Below are 24,338 nucleotides of genomic sequence, written 5' to 3'. Positions count from 1 at the left end.
GGAAATGGGTCTTGATATAAGGCAGTGCATAAGTGACAGTGAGGCCATTCCTTGTCTCTTGATCAAAGAAAGTAAATGGGAGGGATTGACACAAAACAAGATAAAATGCACATTAGCCATCAGACATCAATACTCTAGTGTTAGAATTTGTGTGGATGAGTGAAGAGAGGGAAGAAGCTTGAGGACAAAGAACGCCCACAGGGAGAAGGATTACAGGAGTTTCCTATAGGACCGGAACATTAGGAATTCCAAAGACAAAAATTTCCCCATTCACAATTTTGCCTAAAAATAACTAGCTCTGACCTCACTTCACCTGTACCAATGGTGTGTGTATATTTTCTATGTTTTATACCTCTGGGGCCAGGTTTTGGGGGAAGATCCCAGGAAAGAAAATAGGAACAATTTTAAATGGCACACTTCAAGGGAAAATTGCTTAAGGTGTCAAATTGCTTAAGAAAAGGCTGTGGAGTTCTCAGTCAGTGAGCAAATCTTAGTCCCTTGTTCTTCCACTTGAATTTGGATTTGGGATGTGGAAAAGAAGATCCCTTATTAAACACACATTTTTTAAACAACAGCAACATTTTTAAAAACCACCAACGTTCTCTGACATTTATGATTTTTTGTTTCTTTGTTTTGTGAGGGTCGTTTCTTAATTACTTTTTTTTTTAAAGATTTTATTTATTTATTTGACAGACAGAGATCACAAGTAGGCAGAGAGGCAGACAGAGAGAGAGAGGAGGAAGCAGGCTCCCCGCTGAACAGAGAGCCCCATGTGGGACTCGATCCCAGGACCCCGAGATCATGACCCGAGCCGAAGGCAGCGGCTTAACCCACTGAGCCACCCAGGCGCCCTCTTAATTACTTTTGTTGAGGTGAAGTTGACTACAACATTATGTGGGGTTTCTTTCTGAAGACTTTAAGTAATCTCTACACCCAGCATGGAGCTTGAATCCACAACCCCGAGACCAAGAGTCACATGCCCCACTGAGTCAGCCAGGTGACCCTGTGGGGCTTTATTCCCCCTTTTCTCCAGCCTAATATTTCATGGGGATAAATTTAAAGATAGTTGCCACTTAGGTTTGTTGCAGTTTTCTTATACAAAAATCTCACTGAGAAATGAAAAGCTAAGTTTTCATTCATGGATGTAGATTCTTGTGGTGATACATAGGGAAAATGGCGCTGACACTGAAAGCAATTATACATGAGTGAATAGTATCACACTGTCAAAGAATTTTCCTCCTCTAATCCCTCTTCCTAAAGATGTTTCACTTACACTTCAGGATATGTTAACTTGGGGAAAATACTACTTCTTACAGGGTGGTGCTGCATGTGTGCTAGGAATTGAAGAAACTCAACAGAAAGACACAGCTAATCTGATACTCTGGAATTTTATACCCGGTTCTATTGTTTTTGCTGATACATTTGACTAGATCACAAAAGCTCCTTCTCTACTGCATATTTAGCACCTGAGGAAGGTCCTCTGTGGCATGAGTGAATGGAGGAGTCATGGAAGTCACTCTCCAAGGAAAGGGTGATCCTTTGGATAGCGGAGATGGTAGGCTCCAAGGGGATGACAGACTCATCCTGTCTGTCAGTGATATGATGAAGTTTGTACTTAGTTTTTATACTCCATGTAAGAAAATCACAATATGGAGATACACACACATACATGTATGTGTACACATGTGTATATGTATTCAATGACTATAGGTTTAAATATTTATCTCCAGGGGCACCTGGCTGGCTCAGTCAGTAGAGCATACAACTCTTGATTTCTGGGTTGAGTTTGAGCCCCATATTGAGTGTAGAGTTTACTTAGAAAACATTTATATATATCTCCTTTATTGCAGTTGCAATTACATTTTTTTGAAGTCTATGAAATTCTTCTTTTACTTGTGTTTTACCTAAGACCCAGGAACTCATTCTACTACCAGAGATGCTCAGTTCTGGGTCATATAATATAAATATAAATTAATAACCACAATATAATGTGATTACTTAGAAATCTATGTATTTTCAACATACTATATGGGAATGATGAGAAAGTTCCTTTCTAATGGATTTGGTGGATCAGAAGACACACTCACAGAATAACTAGCCATTCAGTTGGTTCTTGTAAACCTTGAGCAGAAAGAAACTAGAAAGAAGACCATGCTAGACAGTAGGAACAGTATGAATAAAAGCATGGGTGTCTAACTGAGCTAGTTCAGGTGGGAAAATTGATGTTGAGACATGGGGCTAATAAGGTAAGTTGAATATATATCATTAAGGTTGAATCTTAGCAAAAAGGATCAGTTTCCTCTCCCCAACACTCCCTAAGAGGACAGTTGTGATCAACTATAATAATTAATGAAATATTGGATGGAGGCAGGGGAGTCTTTTAGGAGATTGTTGAAGTTATCTAGAAATAACACTGGGGACCGAGAAGAGGAAAAGGACTATTAATATTTACAAGTTGGAATTGACTGTAACTCTTTGAATATAGAAGGTATTATTTGTTTTTAAATAGGTTTTTTTGTTTGCTCGTTTTTTGTTTTTAAATAGTTTTAAGTACCTAAATTAAGCTCGTTGATTTCAAAGTATTCCAGAAACAAGAAGTTACCAATTAAGGTAATGTATTTAAATAGACTTATAAATGCCAAGACAGATGGCAAAATCTTAGGTATGTAAATTTTCAGTGAGCTGCGTTTTTAAAATAGTGTTGTAAAGTACCTATAGTACTGATTCTCCAGCATGGATTGAGGAATGGTCTCAACTGGCTACATCAGTTTCACCTAAGGAACATTTTATTTATTTATTTATTTATTTATTAGAGAGAGATCACAAGTAGGCAGAGAGAGAGAGAAGCAGGCTTCCCGCTGAGCAGAGAGCCCCATGCGGGACTTAATCCCAGGACCCCGAGATCACAACCGAAGCTGAAAGCAGTGGCTTAATCCACTGAACCACCCAGGTGCCCCTAAGGAACATTTTATAATACAGTTTTACCTGTGAAACATTTGAAAGTACAATTTTATTTATTTGCTTATTTGACAGACAGATAGAGATCACAAGTAGGCAGAGAGGCAGGCAGAGGGCAGGGGAAGCTGGCTCCCTCCTGAGCAGAGAGCCTGTTGCAGCTCAATCCCAGGACCCTGAGATCATGACCTGAGTTGAAGGCAGAGGCTTTAACCCCCCTGAGCCACCCAGGCGCCCCACTGTGCAACATTTTAAAATAGCATTTCCTGAGCTGCTACGACCAAAGAATCTGGACTCTTTGTGCTTTATCAGTGTGGAGTTATGTTTTTTAATTATGAAGACTTAATATCAAATGTTCCTTACAAAGTTCATTCTGATATCCTATCTGCAAACTGTTTCCTCTCCAATCTAGGTATGCATGAAAAGAACCTGCATCTTTGTCAATCACTTCCCCCCCCATTCTTTTATTTCTCTGCTTTTATTGAGAAATAATTGATACACATCCCTGTATAAATTCAAGGCAATACAGATTGGTTTGATTTACATATATTGTGAAATGATTACCACAATGGGTTCAGCTAACATGTTTTCTCATATAGACATAATAAGAAGACAAGAATAAAGGGAAAAAATTCTTATGAGAGAACTCTAAGGATTCACTCTCTTAACAACTTTTCTCTATATCATACATCAGTGTTAGCTCTAGTCATCATGTTGTACACTATTTCCCCAATATTTATTTAACTTATGCTGGAACTTTGTACCTTTTGACCATCTTCCTCTAATTCCCTCTCCCTCAACCCTCTTACCTCTGATCACCTCAAGGCTGAGCTCCTTTTCTGAGCTTATTGTCAGATTTTTTGTTTCTTTGTTTTGTTTGGATTCCACATATAAGGAAGATTGTAGAGTATTTTCTTTCCCTGTCCTAATTATTTTACCTGGCATACTACCTTCAAGGCCCATTCTGTGTTGTTGAAAATTATAGGATTCCCTCATCGATCTTTAGAAACTTAGATTATTTCCAAACCTTGGCTATTGCACATAATGCTGCTATGAACATTGGGGTGCAGGTATCTTTTTGAGTTAGTGTTTTCATTACCTTTGGATATATTCCCACAAGTAGAATTGCTGGAGAATACAGTACTTCCATTTTCAATTTTTTGAGGATCCTCCATATGATGTTTCAGAGTGGCTGCACCAGTTTATAATCCCACTAACAGTAAACTGGGATTCCCTTTTCTCCACATCCCCACAGGAGTTGTAATCTCTCTCTCCCCGCCCTTTTTTTTTTTTTTTTTTTTTATGATGGCTGTTCTCACAGGCATGAGGTGATATCTCATTGTGGTTTTAATTGGGATTTCCCTAATGACTAGTGATATTGAGCATCTCTTCTTGTACCTGTTGGCTTTTCATTTATCTTCTTTGGAAGACTGTCCATTGAAGTCCTTTACCCACTTTTTAACCGGGTTGGTTTTTTTGTTTTGTTTTGTTTTTGTTTTTTGCTATTGAATTGTAGGAATTCTTTATATATTTGTGATATTAACACCTTACCTGATACAGTTTTGCAAGTATTTTTTTTCCCATTCCACAGGTTGTCTTTTCATTTCTTGATGCTTTGTTTTACTGTGCAGAAGCTTTCTAGTTTGATGTAGTCCCCTTTGTTTTTTATTTTATTGTTTGTGCTTTTGGTGTCATAGTCATGAAATCATTACCAAGACTCATGTGAAGGAGCTTTGTTCCTATATTCTCTTTTAGGAATTTCATGGTTTCAGGTTTCATAACATTTTTAAACTCTCAATTTCAAAATCCACATCCCAAGAGATATTTAATAACATGGAAAGAAGTATAATAAAGGGTGTTTTACTTTAAAATCTCTATCATATGGACCAATAATTGTAGACTGTATAAACTGTATATATATATATTAAATTATATATTGAAATAACTGAAGAGAAGTCTTGTGATATTTTAACTGTTCTTTTCCAAATCTTTAAACTACTTGTGCTTTGGACAGTCTGTTTTGAAGTTTACTATTTGAATGGTGATGGTTACATTTCTCGAGAAGAGATATTTGACATGTTGAAGAACAGTCTACACCAACAGTCATCTGAAGAAGAGACTGATGAAGGAATAAAAGAGTTGGTAGATATAACACTGAAGAAAATGGTAAGAATAAAAACCTGTAACTTATTATATCCAATCAAGCAGATGTTGGAGAAAGCTAAAGACAAAGAAATGATTTATTTTCCTTCATAGTGATAGTTACCTTTATGAGGGCAGGAGATTTTTGTTTGTTTTCTGCTCTATCCATTGCTTAGAACAGTGCCTGGCTGATAGTGGGTGCTCAGTAAATACTTAGGGAATGGCTGGGTGGTTAAATGAATCACTGCACAACACGAATGTTAGTTTAAAATATTTTACTATCTGTGAAACTTCATTAAAGTGTCAGTGGTGGTGCGGCAGATTCAAGTTGTGTAAAATAGATGCTACTGTCATCGGTCTTCACAGCCCTCACCCTCCAATCCATCGAAAAACTCATTATAACAAGATAACATAATAGTTAAAATAGTTGTCCCTAATGGTGTATACTGACTATATGCCAGATCCCTCATAGAACTTTAATATATGAACTCACTTTAACCTCAAAATAACCGTATGTAGTAGAAATTACAATCTCTATTTTACAGATGAGAAAACTGAAGTACAATTAGGTTGACCCAAGGTCACACTAGAAAATGGGGCACAGAATTCTCTCAATGAAACAAATAGTACCACTTTATTATAGACATAGTAATCTCTCTCGTTTCTTACTATGACCGTATCCTGGATACCGGTGAAAATGTGTGACTCTAGGGGCGCCTGGGTGGCTCAGTGGGTTAAAGCCTCTGCCTTTGGCTCAGGTCATGATCTCGAGGTCCTGGGATCGAACTCCGCATCAGGTTCTCTGCTCAGCCGGGAGCCTGCTTCCCCCCTCTCTCTGCCTGCCTCTCTGTGTACTTGTGATCTCTCTCTCTGTCGAATAAATAAATAAAATCTTTTAAAAAATTAAAAAAAAATGTGTGACTCTAAGGCACCCTGGATGCAGCTCACCTCCATTACTCTGCTGATCAGGAAGGAAAGAGATGATGGGGGTTGCTGAGTCTCACATCCAACTAACACAGGCTCCACATTATCTTCTTCCATTAGAAATACTCTCACCAGCTGCTGCTAAGGCTGAGGGCAGACTTCTTGAGAGATAGTGTGTTCCCAGTACTAAATGAACTCCCTTCTTTTTGGAAAGGGAATATTATGGAGTGAGATTTTTCTTTTCTTTTTTTTACTATGTTCCGTTAGCCAACATAGCCAACATCGTTTGTTTTTGTTACAGTGGTCAGTGATTCCTTAGTTGTGTGTAACACACAGTGCCCATTACACCATGTGCCCTCCTTAATACCCAGAACCAGGTGGAAGGTATTATGGAGTGAGTTTTTTCTGATAATTACTCAAATGTCTTCTAAGTTAGACTCTCAGCAACCCTGAATTAGCCATGCCCAGAAGTGAAAAAACGAGAGTTCATCAAATCAAACCCAAATTCAATTAAATAGTTAAAGGCATTTATAATCTACCTACATGGTCTCCCCATGTTTAGTCTCCCATAGTCCCTGTCATTAATGCTCCAGACAGATCTGTCTTCCTGACGTACACTCCTTCATATTGTCAGAGTTCAGGGTGAGCCATTCTTCTGCATTTCCTTCCCACACCTCTCCAGCTACCTAAAGGCCATCTCAACCATCTTGAAAGACTTCCCTGTGGTCTGCAAGCATCTTCTCATGATTCTAGTCCGTCCTGAAATGTTACTGCTCTCAGTGCCTTGCTCCTTACCTGAGCAAGTTCACTTTTATCCTAAACACAATGGGCTCCCAAGTCAGAGGTCCTTTGACGAACAAGCTCTACTTAAATTACTATAAATTAAACTTGAAAATCTTTGCCCTATGGCACTGTTTTTATCACAAAAGTAGCAATATGATAATACATGTCCTCTAATTTTTTTGTCTTATTCCACCGATTAGTGTATAAGTCTTTAGGGACAGGGCTGTATTTTATACATCTAAGGTAACTCAGGTGTCTTAGTCCACTTGGACTGCTATAACAGAATACCAAACTGTAAATTTAACAGGAACTTACTTCCTAAAATCCTGAGACTGGGGGGCATCTGGCTGGCTCAGTTGGTAGAGTGTGTAACTCTTGATCTCACAGTTGTAAGTTCGAGTGTTGAGTTGGGTGTAGAGATTACTTAAAAATAAAATTGTTTAAAAAGTCATGAGACTAGGAAATCCAAGCTAAGGTGCACCTCATTCACTTCCATGGTGAGGGCTCTCTTCCTGGCTTATAGACAGCTACCACTTCAGTGTGTCCTCACATGGCAGAAAGAGGGAACTCTGGTCTCTCTCCACTTAAAGGGACACTAATTTTATCTTGGGGGCTCCACCTTCAAGACATCCAAACCTAATTACCTCCCAAAGAGCCCACCTCCAAAACCATCACACTGCAGGCCCTAACATGTGAATTTGGAGGCATGAGGGACACTAACATTCAGCCAGGTATTGATACCTGTAATACCAGGTATTACAAACAGATTTACAGGAATAAAGTACGTAGTCTTGATAAAGAAGTAGTGTCCACAGAATTGCAAACTAATAGTTTCACTTGGCAAAGTGTTATTTTCTATGCAAAATTAAAAACCACCATCTATCGAGAATTCACCATCCTCTCCAGGATTATGACAACGATGGCAAGATATCTTTTGCAGACTTTGAAAAAGCAGTAAAAGAAGAGAGACTTTTGTTGGAGGTGTTTGGACCATGTTTACCAGAAGCAAAGGTACAGTGTCAACAGCTCAAAATTAAGAAAAAATTCTAAGGGATCAGAACATAATACTTTCTAGACAACTCACCTCTGTAGGGGATTTGGCTCACTGTTGAAATTCAGGCAACCATCAGGGTCTCAGCTTCATCCTCATGTTTTGGGGCCCAACAATGGTGGCTATTTATTTTATTCAACAAACTTTTTGAGCTTGTAACTTCTTTAGCTATACACAATTCCTGGTTTCTTGTATGTCGTTATTATCCCAAAGAAAACTAGGGCATATTGGCTTGCTTAAGGGATAGAACACTGAATAGTGTATTCAGTAACTGATAGGACAAAACTTGGTCTATTTCAACCCAAATGTTGTCAAACAATGAGAATAATTACGTTTTAAAAATCTTGGACATATTTAAAGTACTTGACAGAATTTGTGCTCATGAAGGTTTTTCATGTATGAATTTGACAAAAATTTTCTGAGCCAGAAAAGCCAGCCTAATAATTTATTTGACACATTAATATTCCCTTTAATTCTTCCTCTGATCAACTTTTTTTTTCCCAATTTATTTATTTTCAGAAAAACAGTATTCATTATTTTTTCACCACACCCAGTGCTCCATGCAAGCTGTGCCCTCTATAATACCCACCACCTGGTACCCCAACCTCCCACCCCCCCGCCACTTCAAACCCCTCAGACTGTTTTTCAGAGTCCATAGTCTCTCATGGTTCACCTCCCCTTCCAATTTACCCAAATTCCCTACTCCTCTCTAACACCCCTTGTCCTCCATGCTATTGGTTATGCTCCACAAATGAGTGAAACCATATGATAATTGACTCTCTCTGCTTGACTTATTTCACTCAGCATAATCTCTTCCAGTCCCGTCCATGTTGCTACAAAAGTTGGATATTCATCCTTTCTGATGGAGGCATAATACTCCATAGTGTATATGGACCACATCTTCCTTATCCATTCATCCGTTGAAGGGCATCTTGGTTCTTTCCATAGTTTGGCGACTGTGGCCATTGCTGCTATAAACATTGGGGTACAGATGGCCCTTCTTTTCACAACATCTGTATCTTTGGGGTAAATACCCAGGAGTGCAATTGCAGGGTCATAAATAGAGCTTCCCTATGACTCTGATCAACTTCTTTACAACCTGCAACCTGTAATTTCGATGGCAATTTTGAGGATGAATTTGCATAATGTTAAGCTCTCCTGAGCTATCTCAGCATATTTCTCTAACTTGTCCCATTTATGCCCACATTTTAACTGCCTGAAAATATGTAGTAAAATGCAATGTGTGAAAGGCAGACCTCTCATTTTGGGACTGATGGGACAAACAGTATAGAGTGGACTGGAATGGAGTGACTACTTAGGTCAGATGGAACACCAACAGTTCTTCAGTTGCTCCCAGAATTCAGCAGCCCAGTTATCAAGAGCCTTGCTACTCAGCGTAATCTGTGTATGAGCAACAATGGTATCACCTACTAACTTGTGAGAAATCTAGACTCTCAGGCCACACCCCACACCAAGTTCCTCAGAATCTTGTCTGTCTTTTCTTCCTTCCCCTCTCCTTTTCCCTTTCCTTCCCTCTTTTTCCTTTCCCTCTTCTTTTCCTTTTTCCTTCCTTCCTCTTTCATTCTTTCAATGCTTGACACAGCAAAGGCTCTTCTTTCTTTCCCCTATTGTGGTCAAATACTGTGCACGTTGGTGGGGATGGGGAGGCATGCTAGCCTCCACAGTCATGAAAAGATCCTGAAAAGATCAGAAATCCATTCAACAACCCAGAACCCACTGAGCAGCTCCTCCCTTTAAGAATTTAAAAATTCTCCCCCAGAGGGTTTTTTTTTTTCAATTGTGGTAAAATACATCCAACATAAAATGTATCATTTTAACCCATTACAAACAGAGAGTTCAGTCATGTCAGGTACATTCACAATGTCATACAATCTCCAGAACTCATCTTGCAAAAAATGAAATTCTATACCTATAAACAATTCTGCATTCCTACCATCCACCAGCTCCTGGCCACTACCATCAGAATCTGCATTTTAATAAGACCCTGAAGTAGAGAGTCATACCATCTTAATGTCTGAGAAGTGTGTTCTAGATAGTAACTTCCTCTTTCCAATTCTGTGCTTGGGTATCTAATGTGTCTTTTACCTGTGAGTTCAGCAGAGAAAAGTATCTAATTACCTTACAAGAAGTAAGGCCAAACCCCTTGCCTGCAGCTTCTTTTAATACCATCTAGCACTTGGAGCTATCCCAGCAAGTTTATATCAGTAGGTCATAACTGGTGATGAACCTTCTTAACTGGTATATTCAAATTCAATCGAACAGGCAAGAAGTCTTTAGGTATAGAGAGAAAAGAAAAACAGACCACCATTTGGTATGGGTCTTCTCAAGTTATTTTTATCGGTTAAAAAAAAAAAAAAAAAACAACAACAGAAACAGCCTGAACACACTTGTTCCAATTTCCAATTATGTAGTTCACTGCCAGGAAAAGCAATGTGGGTATGCTAAAAGTAGTGGTTAGTGACCTAGTATTTACAAATACAGTGATTCACTTCTGCCATAGATAGGCACATTCTTCTTAGACATTAAGTGAAGAATGTAGGCTTCTAATATCAGCTTTGTTCTAATAGTTTATCTTTTTTACTTTACAGAATTGTATTGATTTTGAAGCCCTGGCATTCAGACACATCCTGACTTCTAGTTTTTGAATGTGAATCACTCAATACTTGTATTAAAATCAGAAACAGATCCCGACTGCCTATCCTTATTTGCATTGTAAAGTTTTTATCTTTCACTTCATTTACATAGAACTACTGCCACGTGGGAAGTAATACTAAAAGAATGGTTCCTGTTATTTTTTTTTTAAGATTTGTCAGAAAGAAAGAGCATAGGCAGGGGCAGCGGCAGGCAGAGGGAGAAGCAGGCTCCCCACTAAGCAGGGAGCCTGATGTGGGACTCAATCCTAGGACCCCGAGATCATGGCCTGGGCCAAAGGTAGACCCTTAATCAGCTGAGCTGCCCAGGTATCCTCAGTTTCTGTAATATTAAGTATGATCAAAATAACACCTATAATAAGTAATGATAAACTAATTTTATTCTTTTAAGTTAGCCAACAAGCTTGGTTCTTGTGGCAAATACTGTGAATAATCCTTCCACAATCCACTTTTCTCTTTCTTCCTCATCCACAGAAGTTGGAAACCAAAACATTTATCATGCCAGACCTCCCGAGTTAGGAATGGCCAGGGGCCCACTTCTAGCCAATAAGATGCAACCAAAGTCACTGGGTGGAGCTCCTGGAAAAGTTTAGTTTTGTTTTTTTAAGGAACATATTTGGCTGGCATGTACTTTGTCTATAACAACCTAATTTTAAAAGATGAAATTTTATTAGATAAGTAGCTTGAATGATATTATAAAGAGAAGTGCATTAAAAAATACTAGCAGTACAATCTTTTCAACAATTAAAGTGACAGGCCAAAAGTAAAAAGTTAATAGTCCCACAGAAACATAATTGGCTGCCAGCAGTCTATATTCTTCTTCTTTGCTTTAATGAACGACTTGTACACACATCTTCCAGCTTGTCTTCTGGAGGTTTGGGCACAGATGAAATGACCTAGTTTAAAAAAAAAGAACCACCAAAACTTAGTTTTTGTAGTACAAGAATAAGTAAACTATTAGAAGAGGTAGGATATACATCGAATAGTCCAATTCTTGCCATCAGGTTTGAGGCAGAGTGTGCCTAATTTCAGGGTACAGCCTATGATCTAGGCACAGTGCAAGGTTTTCTGTCCAAATACTGATGGGAGTAAAACTTCTAAAGCCATTTAATAAGAAAAAAATGGGAGAAAAGTAAATACACACTAACAATCCTTTATAGATCTTAAGTCATTTGCTTTCTTATAGATACAGACAGACATCCTGATTCTGCATAACTTTAAACACTAATAACATCTGATGTATTTAAAGACATGGAGCCTTGAGAGGGGAGATAAGAAATTTGGAGAAATAAGCAGAAAATGGTATAATCCTCAATTTCCTAGGGAAGTGAAACCAAACACACCATTAGAAAAAGAGTGACAATGTGTTAAAGCAGAGTATAACAGTCTTGATTTAAATGCACAATTATTAGAAACTGTAGTAAGTTGTAGTTAGTATTTCTCAATTTTGTTGTCCTACTGTTCATCCTTACCTAGGATCTGGACCTACCAACTTTTTTTTTTTTTTTTTGAGATTTTATTTATTTGTCAGAAAGAGAGTACGCATGAGCGAGACAGGATGGGCATGTGTGCAGGCAGAGAGAAAAGCAGGCTCCCCTGAGCAGGGAGCCCCATACGAGACTCATCCCAGGACCCTGGGACCTGAGCTGAAGGCAGATGCTAACCAACTGAACCACCCAGGCATCCCCTAACAACTTTTTCCTTGAAAATACAGTCAGCTCTGGCTGAGAGAGTTATGTATCTGTATCTATGCCTCAGATCAACTCTAACTGAAGGAAAGAGGGGCGGTAGCAAAACTAAAAAATTTTAAGAGGCTTAAGCATGGAAATTGGTACATAGATTTTTATTATTTTAAAATAAGCCCTCACCCTTAGATAATAATTTTCAGGTAAAACAAATAGACATAAATTAAGCCACCTTAGATTCCGTTCATCACATGGTAAAATACATATACAACTGCATGAAAAGCACTTTCTGAACCCCAGGCTTAAAGTTTAGGACAATGGTCTTTCTCCCTTAGTTAGATTTCTAAAGGGTTTGCCCCATGAAAAGGGGCAAAAGCTAATTCAAATGTTAGCTTTCTTTCATTTGTGTTCAGAAAGTGGCAAATGATTAAATAACATGTAAAGAAATTACTACTTAAGTAGCACAGTCAAGTTGTACTCTACTTAAGAAGTTGACATTTTCATCCTTTTTTTTTTTTTTTTAAAGATTTTATTTATTTATTTGAGAGACAGATCAGAAGTAGGCAGAGAAGCAGGAGTTGCAAATGCAGACCTTAGGGCCTGGTCTTTAGAAATCTGGCCCTATTCTATGGCTACTTTTATCAAAGAAGCAAAAGCATTTTATTTTTTATTTATTATTATTATTTTTAAAGATTTTATTTATTTATTTGACAGAGCGAGATCACAAGCAGGCAGAGAGGCAGGCAGAGAGAGAGGAAGGAAAGCAGGCTCCCTGCTGAGCAGAGAGCTCGATCCCAGGACCCTGAGATCATGACCTGAGCCGAAGGCAGCGGCTTAACCCACTGAGCCACCCAGGCGCCCAAGCAAAAAGCATTTTAATTTGATGTAATTTGTATTAACTTTGAAGTTGAGGAAAATACGTTGTAATAATTTTCCTTCAACACAACAGTTCTGTACTTTGGCTCATAACAGAACCATCTGGGGACCTTTAAAAAGGGAGGGCCTGGACAGAGGCGCGCAAAAGCCCAGCCCGCGGCTTACGGACCAGCGCCCCATTCTCAGTGCCCCAGACGCGCGCTGGACCCACAGCCGCCTCTGAAAAGAGGTGCGCGCAAGCCGGGCACTCCCAGCCTGGGCCGGTGACAAAATCTCAGTGTGCGATCGCTGCTTGGAACCTCTCTGGCGGTCAGGAGCTCCCAGACAGCCGCCACTGCCTTGGCTTTGGGGACGAGCAAAAGATCCTGCGCCCCCAGGGTCTGCAACTTGGAACCTGCACTGCCAGCGGCCAAGGGGGAATTTATTCAGCTTCTGCACCCAGACTGAGGCTTCTCTCTGAGACGGAGATCAGGAAGTGTTCCAGGGTACACCTTGACTGCACCAGAGTTGATACATCCAGCTACATCTGTTCAGTCTTCTCCCACCAAAATGACTAGGAGGAGGAATGCCCAACAGAAGAAAAATACAGAGGATGGACCTTCTGCAATAGAGCTAACGGCTATCAACATAGACAATATGTCGGAAAGAGAATTCAGGCTAACAGTTATCCAGGCAATAGCTAGGTTGGAGAAAGCCATGGATGACCAAACAGAATTGATTAGGGCCGAACTGAAAGCGACCAGACAGGATGTTCACAATGTTAGGGCGGAGCTTAAAGCTACCAGGGAGGAGGTCCACAATGCTCTCAATGAGTTCCAATCTAATCTAAACTCTCTCAAAGCTAGGGTAACTGAGACAGAAGATAGAATTAGTGATCTGGAAGACAAACAGATAGAGAGAAAGGATCAGGAGGAAGCCTGGAACAAACAGCTTAGATCCCACGAAAGCAGAATTAGGGAAATAAATGATGCCATGAAGCGTTCCAACGTCAGAATTATTGGAATTCCTGAAGGGGAGGAGAAAGAAAGAAGTCTAGAAGATGTCGTGGAACAAGTCCTTCATGAAAACTTTCCGAATCTTGCGAATGAAACCAGCGTTCATGTACTAGAGGCTGAACGGTCTCCACCCAAGATTATACACTCCAAAAAAACATCACGACACCTGATAGTCAAATTGAGAAATTATAATTGTAGGTATAATCTCTTGAAAGCTGCCAGGGCAAAGAGGCTCCTTACTTACAGAGGGAAGCCCATCAGAATAACGTCAGACCTGTCCACAGAGACCTGGCAAGCCAGAAGAGGTTGGCAAGATATATTCAGGGCACTAAATGAGAAGAACATGCAGCCAAGAATACTTTATCCAGCAAGACTGACATTCAAAATGGATGGAGAGATAAAGAGTTTCCAAGACCGGCAAGGCTTAAAAGACTATGCAACCACCAAGCCGATACTGCAAGAAATATTAAGGGGGGTTCTATAAAAGAGGAAAAATCCCAAGAATAGCATTGAACAGAAATATAGAGACAGTCTACAGAAAGAAAGACTTCAAAGGTAACTCGATGTCAATAAAAACGTATCTATCAATAATCACTCTCAATGTGAATGGCCTAAATGCACCCATAAAACGGCACAGGGTTGCAGATTGGATAAAATGACAGGACCCATCCATATGCTGTCTACAAGAGACCCATTTAAAACCTAAAGATACACGCAGACTGAAAGTGAAGGGGTGGAGAAGCATCTTTCATGCCAATGGGACTCAAAAGAGGGCTGGGGTAGCGATTCTCATATCAGATAAATTAGACTTCAAACTAAAGACTGTAGTCAGAGATACAGAAGGACACTACATAATCCTTAAAGGGACTATCCACCAAGATGATCTAACAATTGTAAATATCTATGCTCCCAATATGGGAGCAGCCAATTACTTAAGAAAACTGTTAATCAAGATAAAGAGTCATATTGATATGAATACACTAATCGTAGGTGATCTTAACACGCCTCTTTCAGAATTAGACAGATCATCGAAGCAGAAACTCAACAAAGAAACAAGAGCATTGAATGACACATTGGACCAGATGGACCTCATAGATATATACAGAACATTCCACCCTAAAACAGCAGAATACTCATTCTTCTCAAGTGCACACGGAACCTTCTCCAGAATAGACCACATACTGGGTCACAAATCAGGACTCAACCGATACCAAAAGACTGAGATTATTCCCTGCATATTCTCAGATCACAATGCTTTGAAACTGGAGCTCAATCACAAGGAAAAGTTCCGAAGGAACTCAAACACCTGGAAGCTAAAGACCACCTTGCTTAAGAATGCTTGGATCAACCAGGAGATCAAAAAAGAACTGAAACAATTCATGGAAACCAATGGGAATGAAGACACTTCGGTCCAAAACCTATGGGATACAGCAAAGGCGGTCCTAAGGGGAAAATATATAGCCATCCAAGCCTTGCTCAAAAAAATTGAAAAATCCAGAACACACCAGCTGTCTCTACACCTTAAAGAACTGGAGGATCAACAACAAATCAAACCAACTCCACACATAAGAAGGGAAATCATCAAGATTAGAGCTGAGATCAATGAGGGAGAAACCAGAGATACAGTAGAACGTATCAATGAAACTAGAAGCTGGTTTTTTGAAAGAATAAGATCGATAAGCCACTCGCTACACTAATCCGAAAGAAAAGAGAGAAAGCCCAAATTCATAAAATTATGAATGAAAAGGGAGAGATCACAACTAACACCAAGGAAGTAGAAACAATCATCAGAAGTTATTACGAACAGTTATATGCCAATAAGCTTAGCAACCTAGATGAAATGGATGCATTCCTGGAAAAATATAAACCACCAAAATTGAACCAGGAAGAAATCGACAACCTGAATAGACCGATATCTAATAACGAGATTGAAGCAGTGATCAAAAATCTCCCAAAAAACAAAAGCCCAGGACCTGATGGATTCCCTGGGGAATTCTACCAAACCTTCCAAGAAGAAATAACACCTATTCTCCTGAAGCTGTTTCAAAAAACTGAAGCAGAAGGAAAACTTCCAGACTCTTTCTATGAAGCCAGCATTACCCTGATCCCCAAACCAGGCAAGGACCATACCAAAAAGGAGAATTTCAGACCAATATCACTGATGAATATGGATGCTAAGATTCTCAACAAGATCCTAGCCAACAGGATCCAACAACACATTAAAAAGATTATCCACCATGATCAGGTGGGATTCATCCCTGGGCTACAAGGATGGTTCAACATTCGTAAATCAATCAATGTGATACAACAAATTAATATGAGAAGAGAGAAGAACCACATGGTCCTCTCAATTGATGCAGAAAAAGCATTTGACAAAATCCAACATCCGTTCCTGATTAAAACGCTTCAAAGTATAGGGATAGAGGGAACATTCCTGAACCTCATCAAATCTATCTATGAAAGACCCACAGCAAATATCATCCTCAATGGGAAAAAGCTTGCAGCCTTCCCACTGAGATCAGGAACAAGACAAGGATGCCCACTTTCACCACTCTTGTACAACATAGTATTAGAAGTCCTAGCAACAGCAATCAGACAACAGAGAGAAATAAAAGGTATCCAAATTGGTAATGAAGAAGTCAAACTCTCTCTCTTCGCAGATGACATGATTCTTTATATGGAAAACCCAAAAGACTCCACCCCCAAACTACTAGAACTCATACAGCAATTCAGCAGCGTGGCAGGATACAAAGTCAATGTGCAGAAATCAGTGGCTTTCTTATACACTAACAATGAAAATACAGAAAGGGAAATTAGAGAATCGATTCCATTTACTATAGCACCAAGAACCATAAGATACCTGGGAATAAACCTAACTAAAGAGGTAAAGGATCTATACTTGAGGAACTATAGAACACTCATGAAAGAAATTGAAGAAGACACAAAAAGATGGAAGACCATTCCATGCTCTTGGATCGGAAGAATAAACATTGTTAAAATGTCTATACTGCCTAGAGCAATCTATACTTTTAATGCCATTCCGATCAAAATTCCACCGGCATTCTTCAAAGAGCTGGAGCAAATAATCCTAAAATTTGTATGGAATCAGAAGAGACCCCGAATCGCTAAGGAAATGTTGAAAAACAAAAATAAAGCTGGCAGCATCACCTTACCTGATTTCAAGCTTTATTACAAAGCTGTGATCACCAAGACAGCATGGTACTGGCATAAAAACAGACACATAGACCAGTGGAACAGAGTAGAGAGCCCTGATATGGACCCTCAACTCTATGGTCAATTAATCTTCGACAAAACAGGAAAAAATATACAGTGGAAAAAAGACAGTCTCTTCAATAAATGGTGCTGGGAAAACTGGACAGCTATATGTAGAAGAATGAAACTCGACCATTCTCTTACACCGTACACAAAGATCAACTCAAAATGGATAAAAGACCTCAACGTGAGACAGGAATCTATCAGAATCTTAGAGGAGAACATAGGCAGTAATCTCTTCGATATCAGCCACAGCAACTTCTTTCAAGATACGTCTCCAAAGGCAAAGGAAACAAAAGCGAAAATAAACTTCTGGGACTTCATCAAAATCAAAAGCTTCTGCACAGCAAAGGAAACAGTCAAAAAAACAAAGAGGCAACCCACAGAATGGGAGAAGATATTTGCAAATGACAGTACAGACAAAAGGTTGATATCCAGGATCTATAATGAACTCCTCAAACTCAACCCACACGAAACAGACAAACACATCAAAAAATGGGCAGAAGATATGAACAGACACTTCTCCAATCAAGACATACAAATGGCTATCAGACACATGAAAAAATGCTCATCATCATTAGCCCTCAGGGAGATTCAAATTAAAACCACATTGAGATATCACCTTACACCAGTTAGAATGGCCAAAATTAACAAAACAGGAAACAACATGTGTTGGAGAGGATGTGGAGAAAGGGGAACCCTCTTACACTGTTGGTGGGATTGCAAGTTGGTGCAGCCTCTTTGGAGAACAGTGTGGAGATTCCTCAAGAAATTAAAAATAGAGCTTCCCTACGACCCTGCAATTGCACTCCTGGGTATTTACCCCAAAGATACAGATGTCGTGAAAAGAAGGGCCATCTGTACCCCAATGTTTATAGCAGCAATGGCCACAGTCGCCAAACTATGGAAAGAACCAAGATGCCCTTCAACGGATGAATGGATAAGGAAGATGTGGTCCATATACACTATGGAGTATTATGCCTCCATCAGAAAGGACGAATATCCAACTTTTGTAGCAACATGGACGGGACTGGAAGAGATTATGCTGAGTGAAATCAGTCAAGCAGAGAGAGTCAATTATCATATGGTTTCACTCATTTGTGGAGCATAACCAATAGCATGGAGGACAAGGGGCATTAGAGAGTAGTAGGGAATTTGGGAAAATTGGAAGGGGAGGTGAACCATGAGAGACTATGGACTCTGAAAAACAGTCTGAAGGGTTTGAAGTGGCGGGGGGGTGGGAGGTTGGGGTACCAGGTGGTGGGTATTATAGAGGGCACAGCTTGCATGGAGCACTGGGTGTGGTGAAAAAATAATGAATAATGTTTTTCTGAAAATAAATAAATTGGGGAAAAAAAAAAAAAGGGAGGGCCTGGGCTCCCCTCTCACAGGCTGACCTCACTGACTGAAACCACTGCTTTTATATTTTAGATCTGTATGTTCTGTTCATCGTTTAAAGTGAGGATTAATGACATCAAAGCACGTACATTTCTGTTAGATTCAGTTAATGTAGAAAAACACATCAAAAAGCTGAAAATGAAAAAAATAAATGACAATATTTTAGTAGCCACAAATCTCCATTTAGTTGTTAGTCCTATGACCAAATGGTCTCTTAAAACAGTTTGTTTTGGTTAATTTTTTTTATTTTTTAAATTTTTTTTAAAGATTTATTTATTCATTTATTTGACAGAGAGTTCACAAGTAGACAAAGAGGCAGGCAGAGAGAGAGAGAGGAGGAAGCAGGCTCCCCGCTGAGCAGAGAGCCCGATGCAGGGCTCAATCCCAGGACCCCGGGACGATGACTGGAGCTGAAGGCAGAGGCTTTAACCCACTGAGCCACCCAGGCGCCCCTTAAAACAGTTTCTAAAAATGATCTTACCTCTTGAAGTTTATTCCGAATTAAATTCGCTGTTGTATTCAACGAGTCGTCATGCATGTCCACTTTAGGTATGTGAGGTAACAGAGGCCCAATCATAACCTCATTACTACTCGTGCTTGTTCCGAGAAAAGTTCCAACTTTACGATCATCTTCTCTTCTTCTTTTCCGCTCCTGCAGCTGTGTTGTCCTAGGCATAAATCTGTCAACTGCCTCTGAAGAAGTAGTAGCCTTCTGTGCACCAGGGCAGGCCAACGAATTTTTAAAAGGTTTCATTTGTATCTTCTGTGAAGAGTCATTGTGCATACAATGCTCCACTGTTCCAGCACAGTTTCTACCACCCCGAGAGGAGTCCGATGCCCAGCCCATATGTTCCCCTGACGAACACGCACATTTTGAGGAAAAATAACATAAAGGCAATTCACAAGAATAAGGAAGACAAAGATCGGAGTTGCCAGTAGAAGTGTTCAGTGTGGCTGCACAAGGTCCAGATGTCCTTGAATGGAAGTCCTGTCTAAAATCTTTTTTGTCTTTAAGCTCTGTAACCAGTTTCTTCTTCGTCATGTAATGATCTTAACATTGCAATTTAAAAGGTGAGAGAAGAGGAAAAAGAAATGGTTCATTTGTTTTCATCATTTGAAAATGTCCACTTTTAAAAACAAACATCACTTTAAAAGGTTAACAAATGCTACCCTGAAAAATTTATTTCTTGAGCAGGCAATACCGTCATGTGTTTAAAAGCTAAGAAGGATAAAGGGTATATTAGTGTCAAGCTTCACTCTCTCTTTGCTCCCCATATGCCTGGTTTCCACTCCTCCATAAGTAATCCCTATTCCTACTTTCTTATTTATCTGTCCAATATGTCTTATTCTTCCTCCTCCCACTTACTTCTCTTTTTCCCCCATAATACCCATTTCTCTGCACCTTTGCATTTTCCACTTAACTGTGGATCTTAGAGGCTTTTTCTAGGTCATCATATAGAATGCTTTTTTCCCCCAGCTTCGGAGTATTCTGCTATATGAATGTATCATGCTGCTTAGCTTGTTTGTTTTTTTTAAAGGTGGCAATATGCGGGACCCATATTTTATCATTTTATTTGCCACACAACCCTAGAAGTTTTCTGGGAGCTATTCACATGCACCATAGGTTAATGTTCAGTGTCTACCAGTGACCAGGGACTCTCAATAGCTCTCCTGCCAAATTTTCAGGTGAGTTTTTCCAAGAGTCTTCCCACCTTATTTCTCTCTTCACCTCTGCCAAATGTCACCTCCCCAGTCAAAAACTCCTCATATTCAGTAACTGTATGGACATGGACTTTGTCTTTTATTTTTATTTTTTTTATTTTTTAAAGATTTTATTTATTTATTTGACAGAAAGAGATCACAAGTAGGCAGAGAGGCAAGCAGAGAGAGAGAGGAGGAAACAGGCTCTCCACGGAGCAGAGAGCCCGATGTGGGGCTCGATCCCAGGACCCTGGGATCATGACCCGAGCCGAAGGCAGAGGCTTTAACCCACTGAGCTACCCGGGCGCCCCTGACTTTGTCTTTTAATTGAAGGGTGGAAACTTGGCAATCTGAGCCTCCAGTATCATTCAGATTTCAGACCACACACATTATTTTAGTCCAATTCTGAGTGCTTTGTTCCTACAATCCTTGTACCAGATCTCATGACTCTATTCCAGGCACCTGGAATTTGTGTCTAGGGAAACCCAGTTGGGAATATGGGCCACATGGCCAGCTGCTGGTCAAAAGTGGAACTTTTCCACGTTCAGCAGTTTTAGATTAGCAGTTGGTAACTAGTCTACAAATCATAATTGTTTCTCACTGCCTTTGGTCAAGCCTTAATTCCTTAGCATGGGATATAAAGCCCTACATGATTCAGTTCCTGTTCTCTTCTCTAATCTTTATTTCTCACTGTAGCCCTGCACTGTGGTTACCCTGGACTATTCATGTTCCTTCCGAAGCATGATGCTCATTTATTCATGCTCCTTGGCCTACCCTCCCATCGCTTCCTTTCCTCTTCTGAGTAATGTCTACTTATCCTTCAAAACTCAGCCACCTCTCCCAACCTGTAGGAACTCTTCCACATGCCAATATCTCTCCTTTTCCAGCCCAGATTACTTAAGAGTGCTGCCCAGAATCCCGCAGTTTACAGTTTACTGAATATTGTGATCATTTATCTGCCTCTCTTCCCACTGGACTGGGAGCTCCATGGTGATATAATACACCTAGCAGAGTGCCTGACACATAGGAGGTGTTCAGTAACTGGCTTTCCATACCTTTATTTTTAGTAGTTCTTGATATATAAGCCTTTCTCTCCTGTAATTTTTTTCTAGTTTCTTCAACTGTTTCAAATTCTGGAGCATAGCACACATGAAGCAATCCACCAAAGAAACTCTGTTCATCCATTTTTCTCTTGGCTGTCCTGAACAGAAAACAGCATGGTTTATTAATCTCAATTTACTTAGGATGAAAGCCGAACTAGTATACAATGCACTGATGTAAAGAGCAACGTTCAGGTTTTGCTATGTGTACACACATCCTCTTGTGCGGGAGTTAAGATGTGCTGCTTGTGGATGGTATTGACTCTACTGATCGGGTGCATACTTTTCAAGCCTTTCATCCCCTCTTACTACAGTGCTAACAGGTTTTGAGCTAAGTCATCTACACATAACCTGACTCCCTTTAATTAACTAAGGAGCCACCAGTTAACCTGAGGTACACAATCTGTGGTTGTGAAACAGATTTCTCTGTGTTAAGTGGCCCTTAAGAGTCAGCTCATACCAAATTTAGCCCTTTCAGCACAATGGAATTCATACATAAAAATTAATAAATATAATATTGTAATCGTAAAAATCTTCAATAATTAAATATTGAATACATAGCTAATCCATGAAAAAGTAGAGGATAATATTCAATAAATACTTACTAAATATATACGAGGGGCCAGGACTTAAGCTACAATTAATATTTAAGTACTTCTATGCCCAGGGATAATGATAAAAATACTTACTGAGATTTTACCATGCACCAGGTAGTATCCTAAGTGAATTAACATTTCATAAAAACCGATGACATGAGGCCTGGGGACATTTATTAACAGCCATGCTCATACTAGTTTGTGGAGCTACGATTCAAACTGAGATGTTGAACTTCACAGCCTATTGCACTATGTGCTCTGGAAGATGCAAAAGCTCTAGAAAATATGCTTCCCTAACCGTGAGGGGCAAGCAAGTTGATTACATATGAGAGCAAACAGAGAACAACATAAACAAGTGCTTTTGTGGCCGACTGCAAATCCTATTCATAGTACAGAAAGACAAGATCAATGGTGGGGTGCCTGCTTAGCTAAGTCGGGAGGCCATGTGAGTCTTGATCTCGGGTTTATAAGTTTGAGCCCCACACTGGGTGTAGAGATTACTCAAAAATAAAATTTTTTTAAAAAAGAGAGAGAGAGAAAAGAAAAAATGAATGGTAATAGCCAAAGAAGGATGGGTCTTGGAGAGAATTAATGACGAGACTGGGGTCAACAGAAAACTAGTAAGGCATTTCATACTTCAGCCTTACTGAAGCAGAGTTTCTGTTAACAGAAAGCTGGAAAAGGTTGAGTCAATTCACAAAGGTACATAACATTAAGAACTTCAACGGCTAAGGTTTACTGGATTCTGAACACAGGAGGCACTACATTTAGCCCCTTTACATCGATTATCTTATACCATCCTCACGCAACCCCCAAGGTAGGTCCTTTTACCATACATATTTCGCAGAATAAAAAAAACAGCCTTACTGAGATTAAATAACTTGTCCAAAGTCATGATGCTAGTAAGCAGTGGAGTTCGAAAACTTACCCCACACCCAGTTTTTAATCTACGACAATACATGATCAAAGGCTGTTAAGCATGGGAATGACATTTAAGACTGGAGTAAGATAAAAATAATATAGGGCCATATTAGATTATTCAGTAATTCAGGTATGAATGAGGGACAACTGGGGCCAAAGTGACAGCAGTGGGAATGGAGGAAATGAAACTTATGCTTAACTTGCACATTACCTTGCACTTTGTAAGTTCATAAATTTAATAAGATAAACTTCTGTAAAGTCTTCCGCTGGGTATTCATCTAGAGGATTATACTGTTCAATTGCACCATATAGAGCAAATCGCTCAACTAATTCCTTCATTGCTCCCACTGCAGGAACTCCTTGTATTAACAAGTACTGAGATTCCAAATTGATTGTATATACCTAAAAGAAAACACATAAAGATATATCTTCCAAATAAGCCTAAGACATATCTTCTATTTAAAAAAAAAAAAAAAAAAAAGCTCGGGGATTAAAAACTTCACTTACCATGCTGAGCACCAAGTAATGTGCTCAGATAGAATTGCTGAATCATTATATTGTACACCTGAAACTTATATATAACACTACGTTAACTATACTGGAATTAAAATTAAAAACTGAAAAGTGCTCTGAAAAGAAGAAACATTCTGTTCAGCCGGTCTGGAAAAAAAAAAAGATAAAGAATTCATCCCTTCCGGTAACGGCCTCTAATTAAAACACAGACTCTCTTCAATCGACATATTTTACAGAAGTTGGCTCAGAAGAAGTTACTAGAGAGAGAGGACAAAAATTGAGTGCTTACCATGCGCCAAGCGCTACTGTAAACACCGAAGATACAATGACTAAAATAAAGCCCTGTCCTTCCGGAGCTGACGTTACAGCAGTTGGCCAAAGAGGGTTCGTGAGAATTTTTGGCCACCGAGTACCAGTTTCTCATACCCATCTCTAATGACTGATGAAGAGGACCGCAGCCCTTCAAGCCTTTATTACATAAAGTGGGCATGTGGAGCTAGAGCTAAGATAAAGCTATCAGCAATAATGAATGAAACCAAAATCACTTTACCCTGACAGCACGAGGCCGCCGCCCCTCCCGATACTTGGCCCGCGTGTCGCATACAGCCCTCTGAACGTGGTGATCAAATACACCTCCAAGTTCGCTGCCACTCGACGCCATCTTGCCTATTCCGGCCCTCGCAAAAACGACAACATCCGTCTCGCCGCATTCCTGTTCACCCAATAAGAGAGGAAGATGGGTCAAGGCGTGCC

General features: G+C 39.6%; 2 protein-coding genes across 5 annotated transcripts in view; one reads left to right on the top strand and one right to left on the bottom strand.

Moving 5' to 3' along the window:
• LOC122904811 (EF-hand calcium-binding domain-containing protein 1-like) overlaps positions 1-10,521 on the top strand; it is a 34,474-nt gene extending 23,953 nt beyond the window's left edge. The window contains exons 4-6 of the mRNA XM_044246022.1: positions 4,970-5,121; positions 7,711-7,815; positions 10,465-10,521. Of these exons, the coding sequence (XP_044101957.1) occupies positions 4,970-5,121; positions 7,711-7,815; positions 10,465-10,521 (314 nt within the window). The remainder of the gene's footprint in view (positions 1-4,969; positions 5,122-7,710; positions 7,816-10,464) is intronic.
• A 656-nt stretch (positions 10,522-11,177) lies between these two features.
• On the bottom strand, positions 11,178-24,291 carry RBM48 (RNA binding motif protein 48). 4 transcript variants are annotated; one of them, XM_044246017.1, is made up of 5 exons: positions 24,136-24,291; positions 23,284-23,474; positions 21,511-21,656; positions 19,236-19,804; positions 11,178-11,423 (listed from the first exon to the last, which is right to left on the bottom strand). In XM_044246017.1, exons 1-5 carry the CDS (start codon positions 24,244-24,246, stop codon positions 11,337-11,339), a joined length of 1,104 nt encoding a protein of 367 aa, XP_044101952.1. In that variant the 5' UTR covers positions 24,247-24,291; the 3' UTR covers positions 11,178-11,336. The 4 variants fall into 4 exon arrangements, with proteins under 4 accessions (XP_044101952.1, XP_044101953.1, XP_044101955.1 ...); XM_044246018.1 differs by lacking the exon at positions 24,136-24,291 and adding an exon at positions 23,580-23,638; XM_044246021.1 differs by having other exon boundaries at positions 11,357-11,420; positions 19,234-19,804.
• Between the last annotated feature and the right edge of the window lie 47 nt (positions 24,292-24,338).

The sequence above is a fragment of the Neovison vison genome, chromosome 4 (assembly GCF_020171115.1).
Source record: "Neovison vison isolate M4711 chromosome 4, ASM_NN_V1, whole genome shotgun sequence".
NCBI lineage: Eukaryota > Metazoa > Chordata > Mammalia > Carnivora > Mustelidae > Neogale > Neogale vison.
This window is presented reverse-complemented; position numbering and strand designations above follow the sequence as displayed.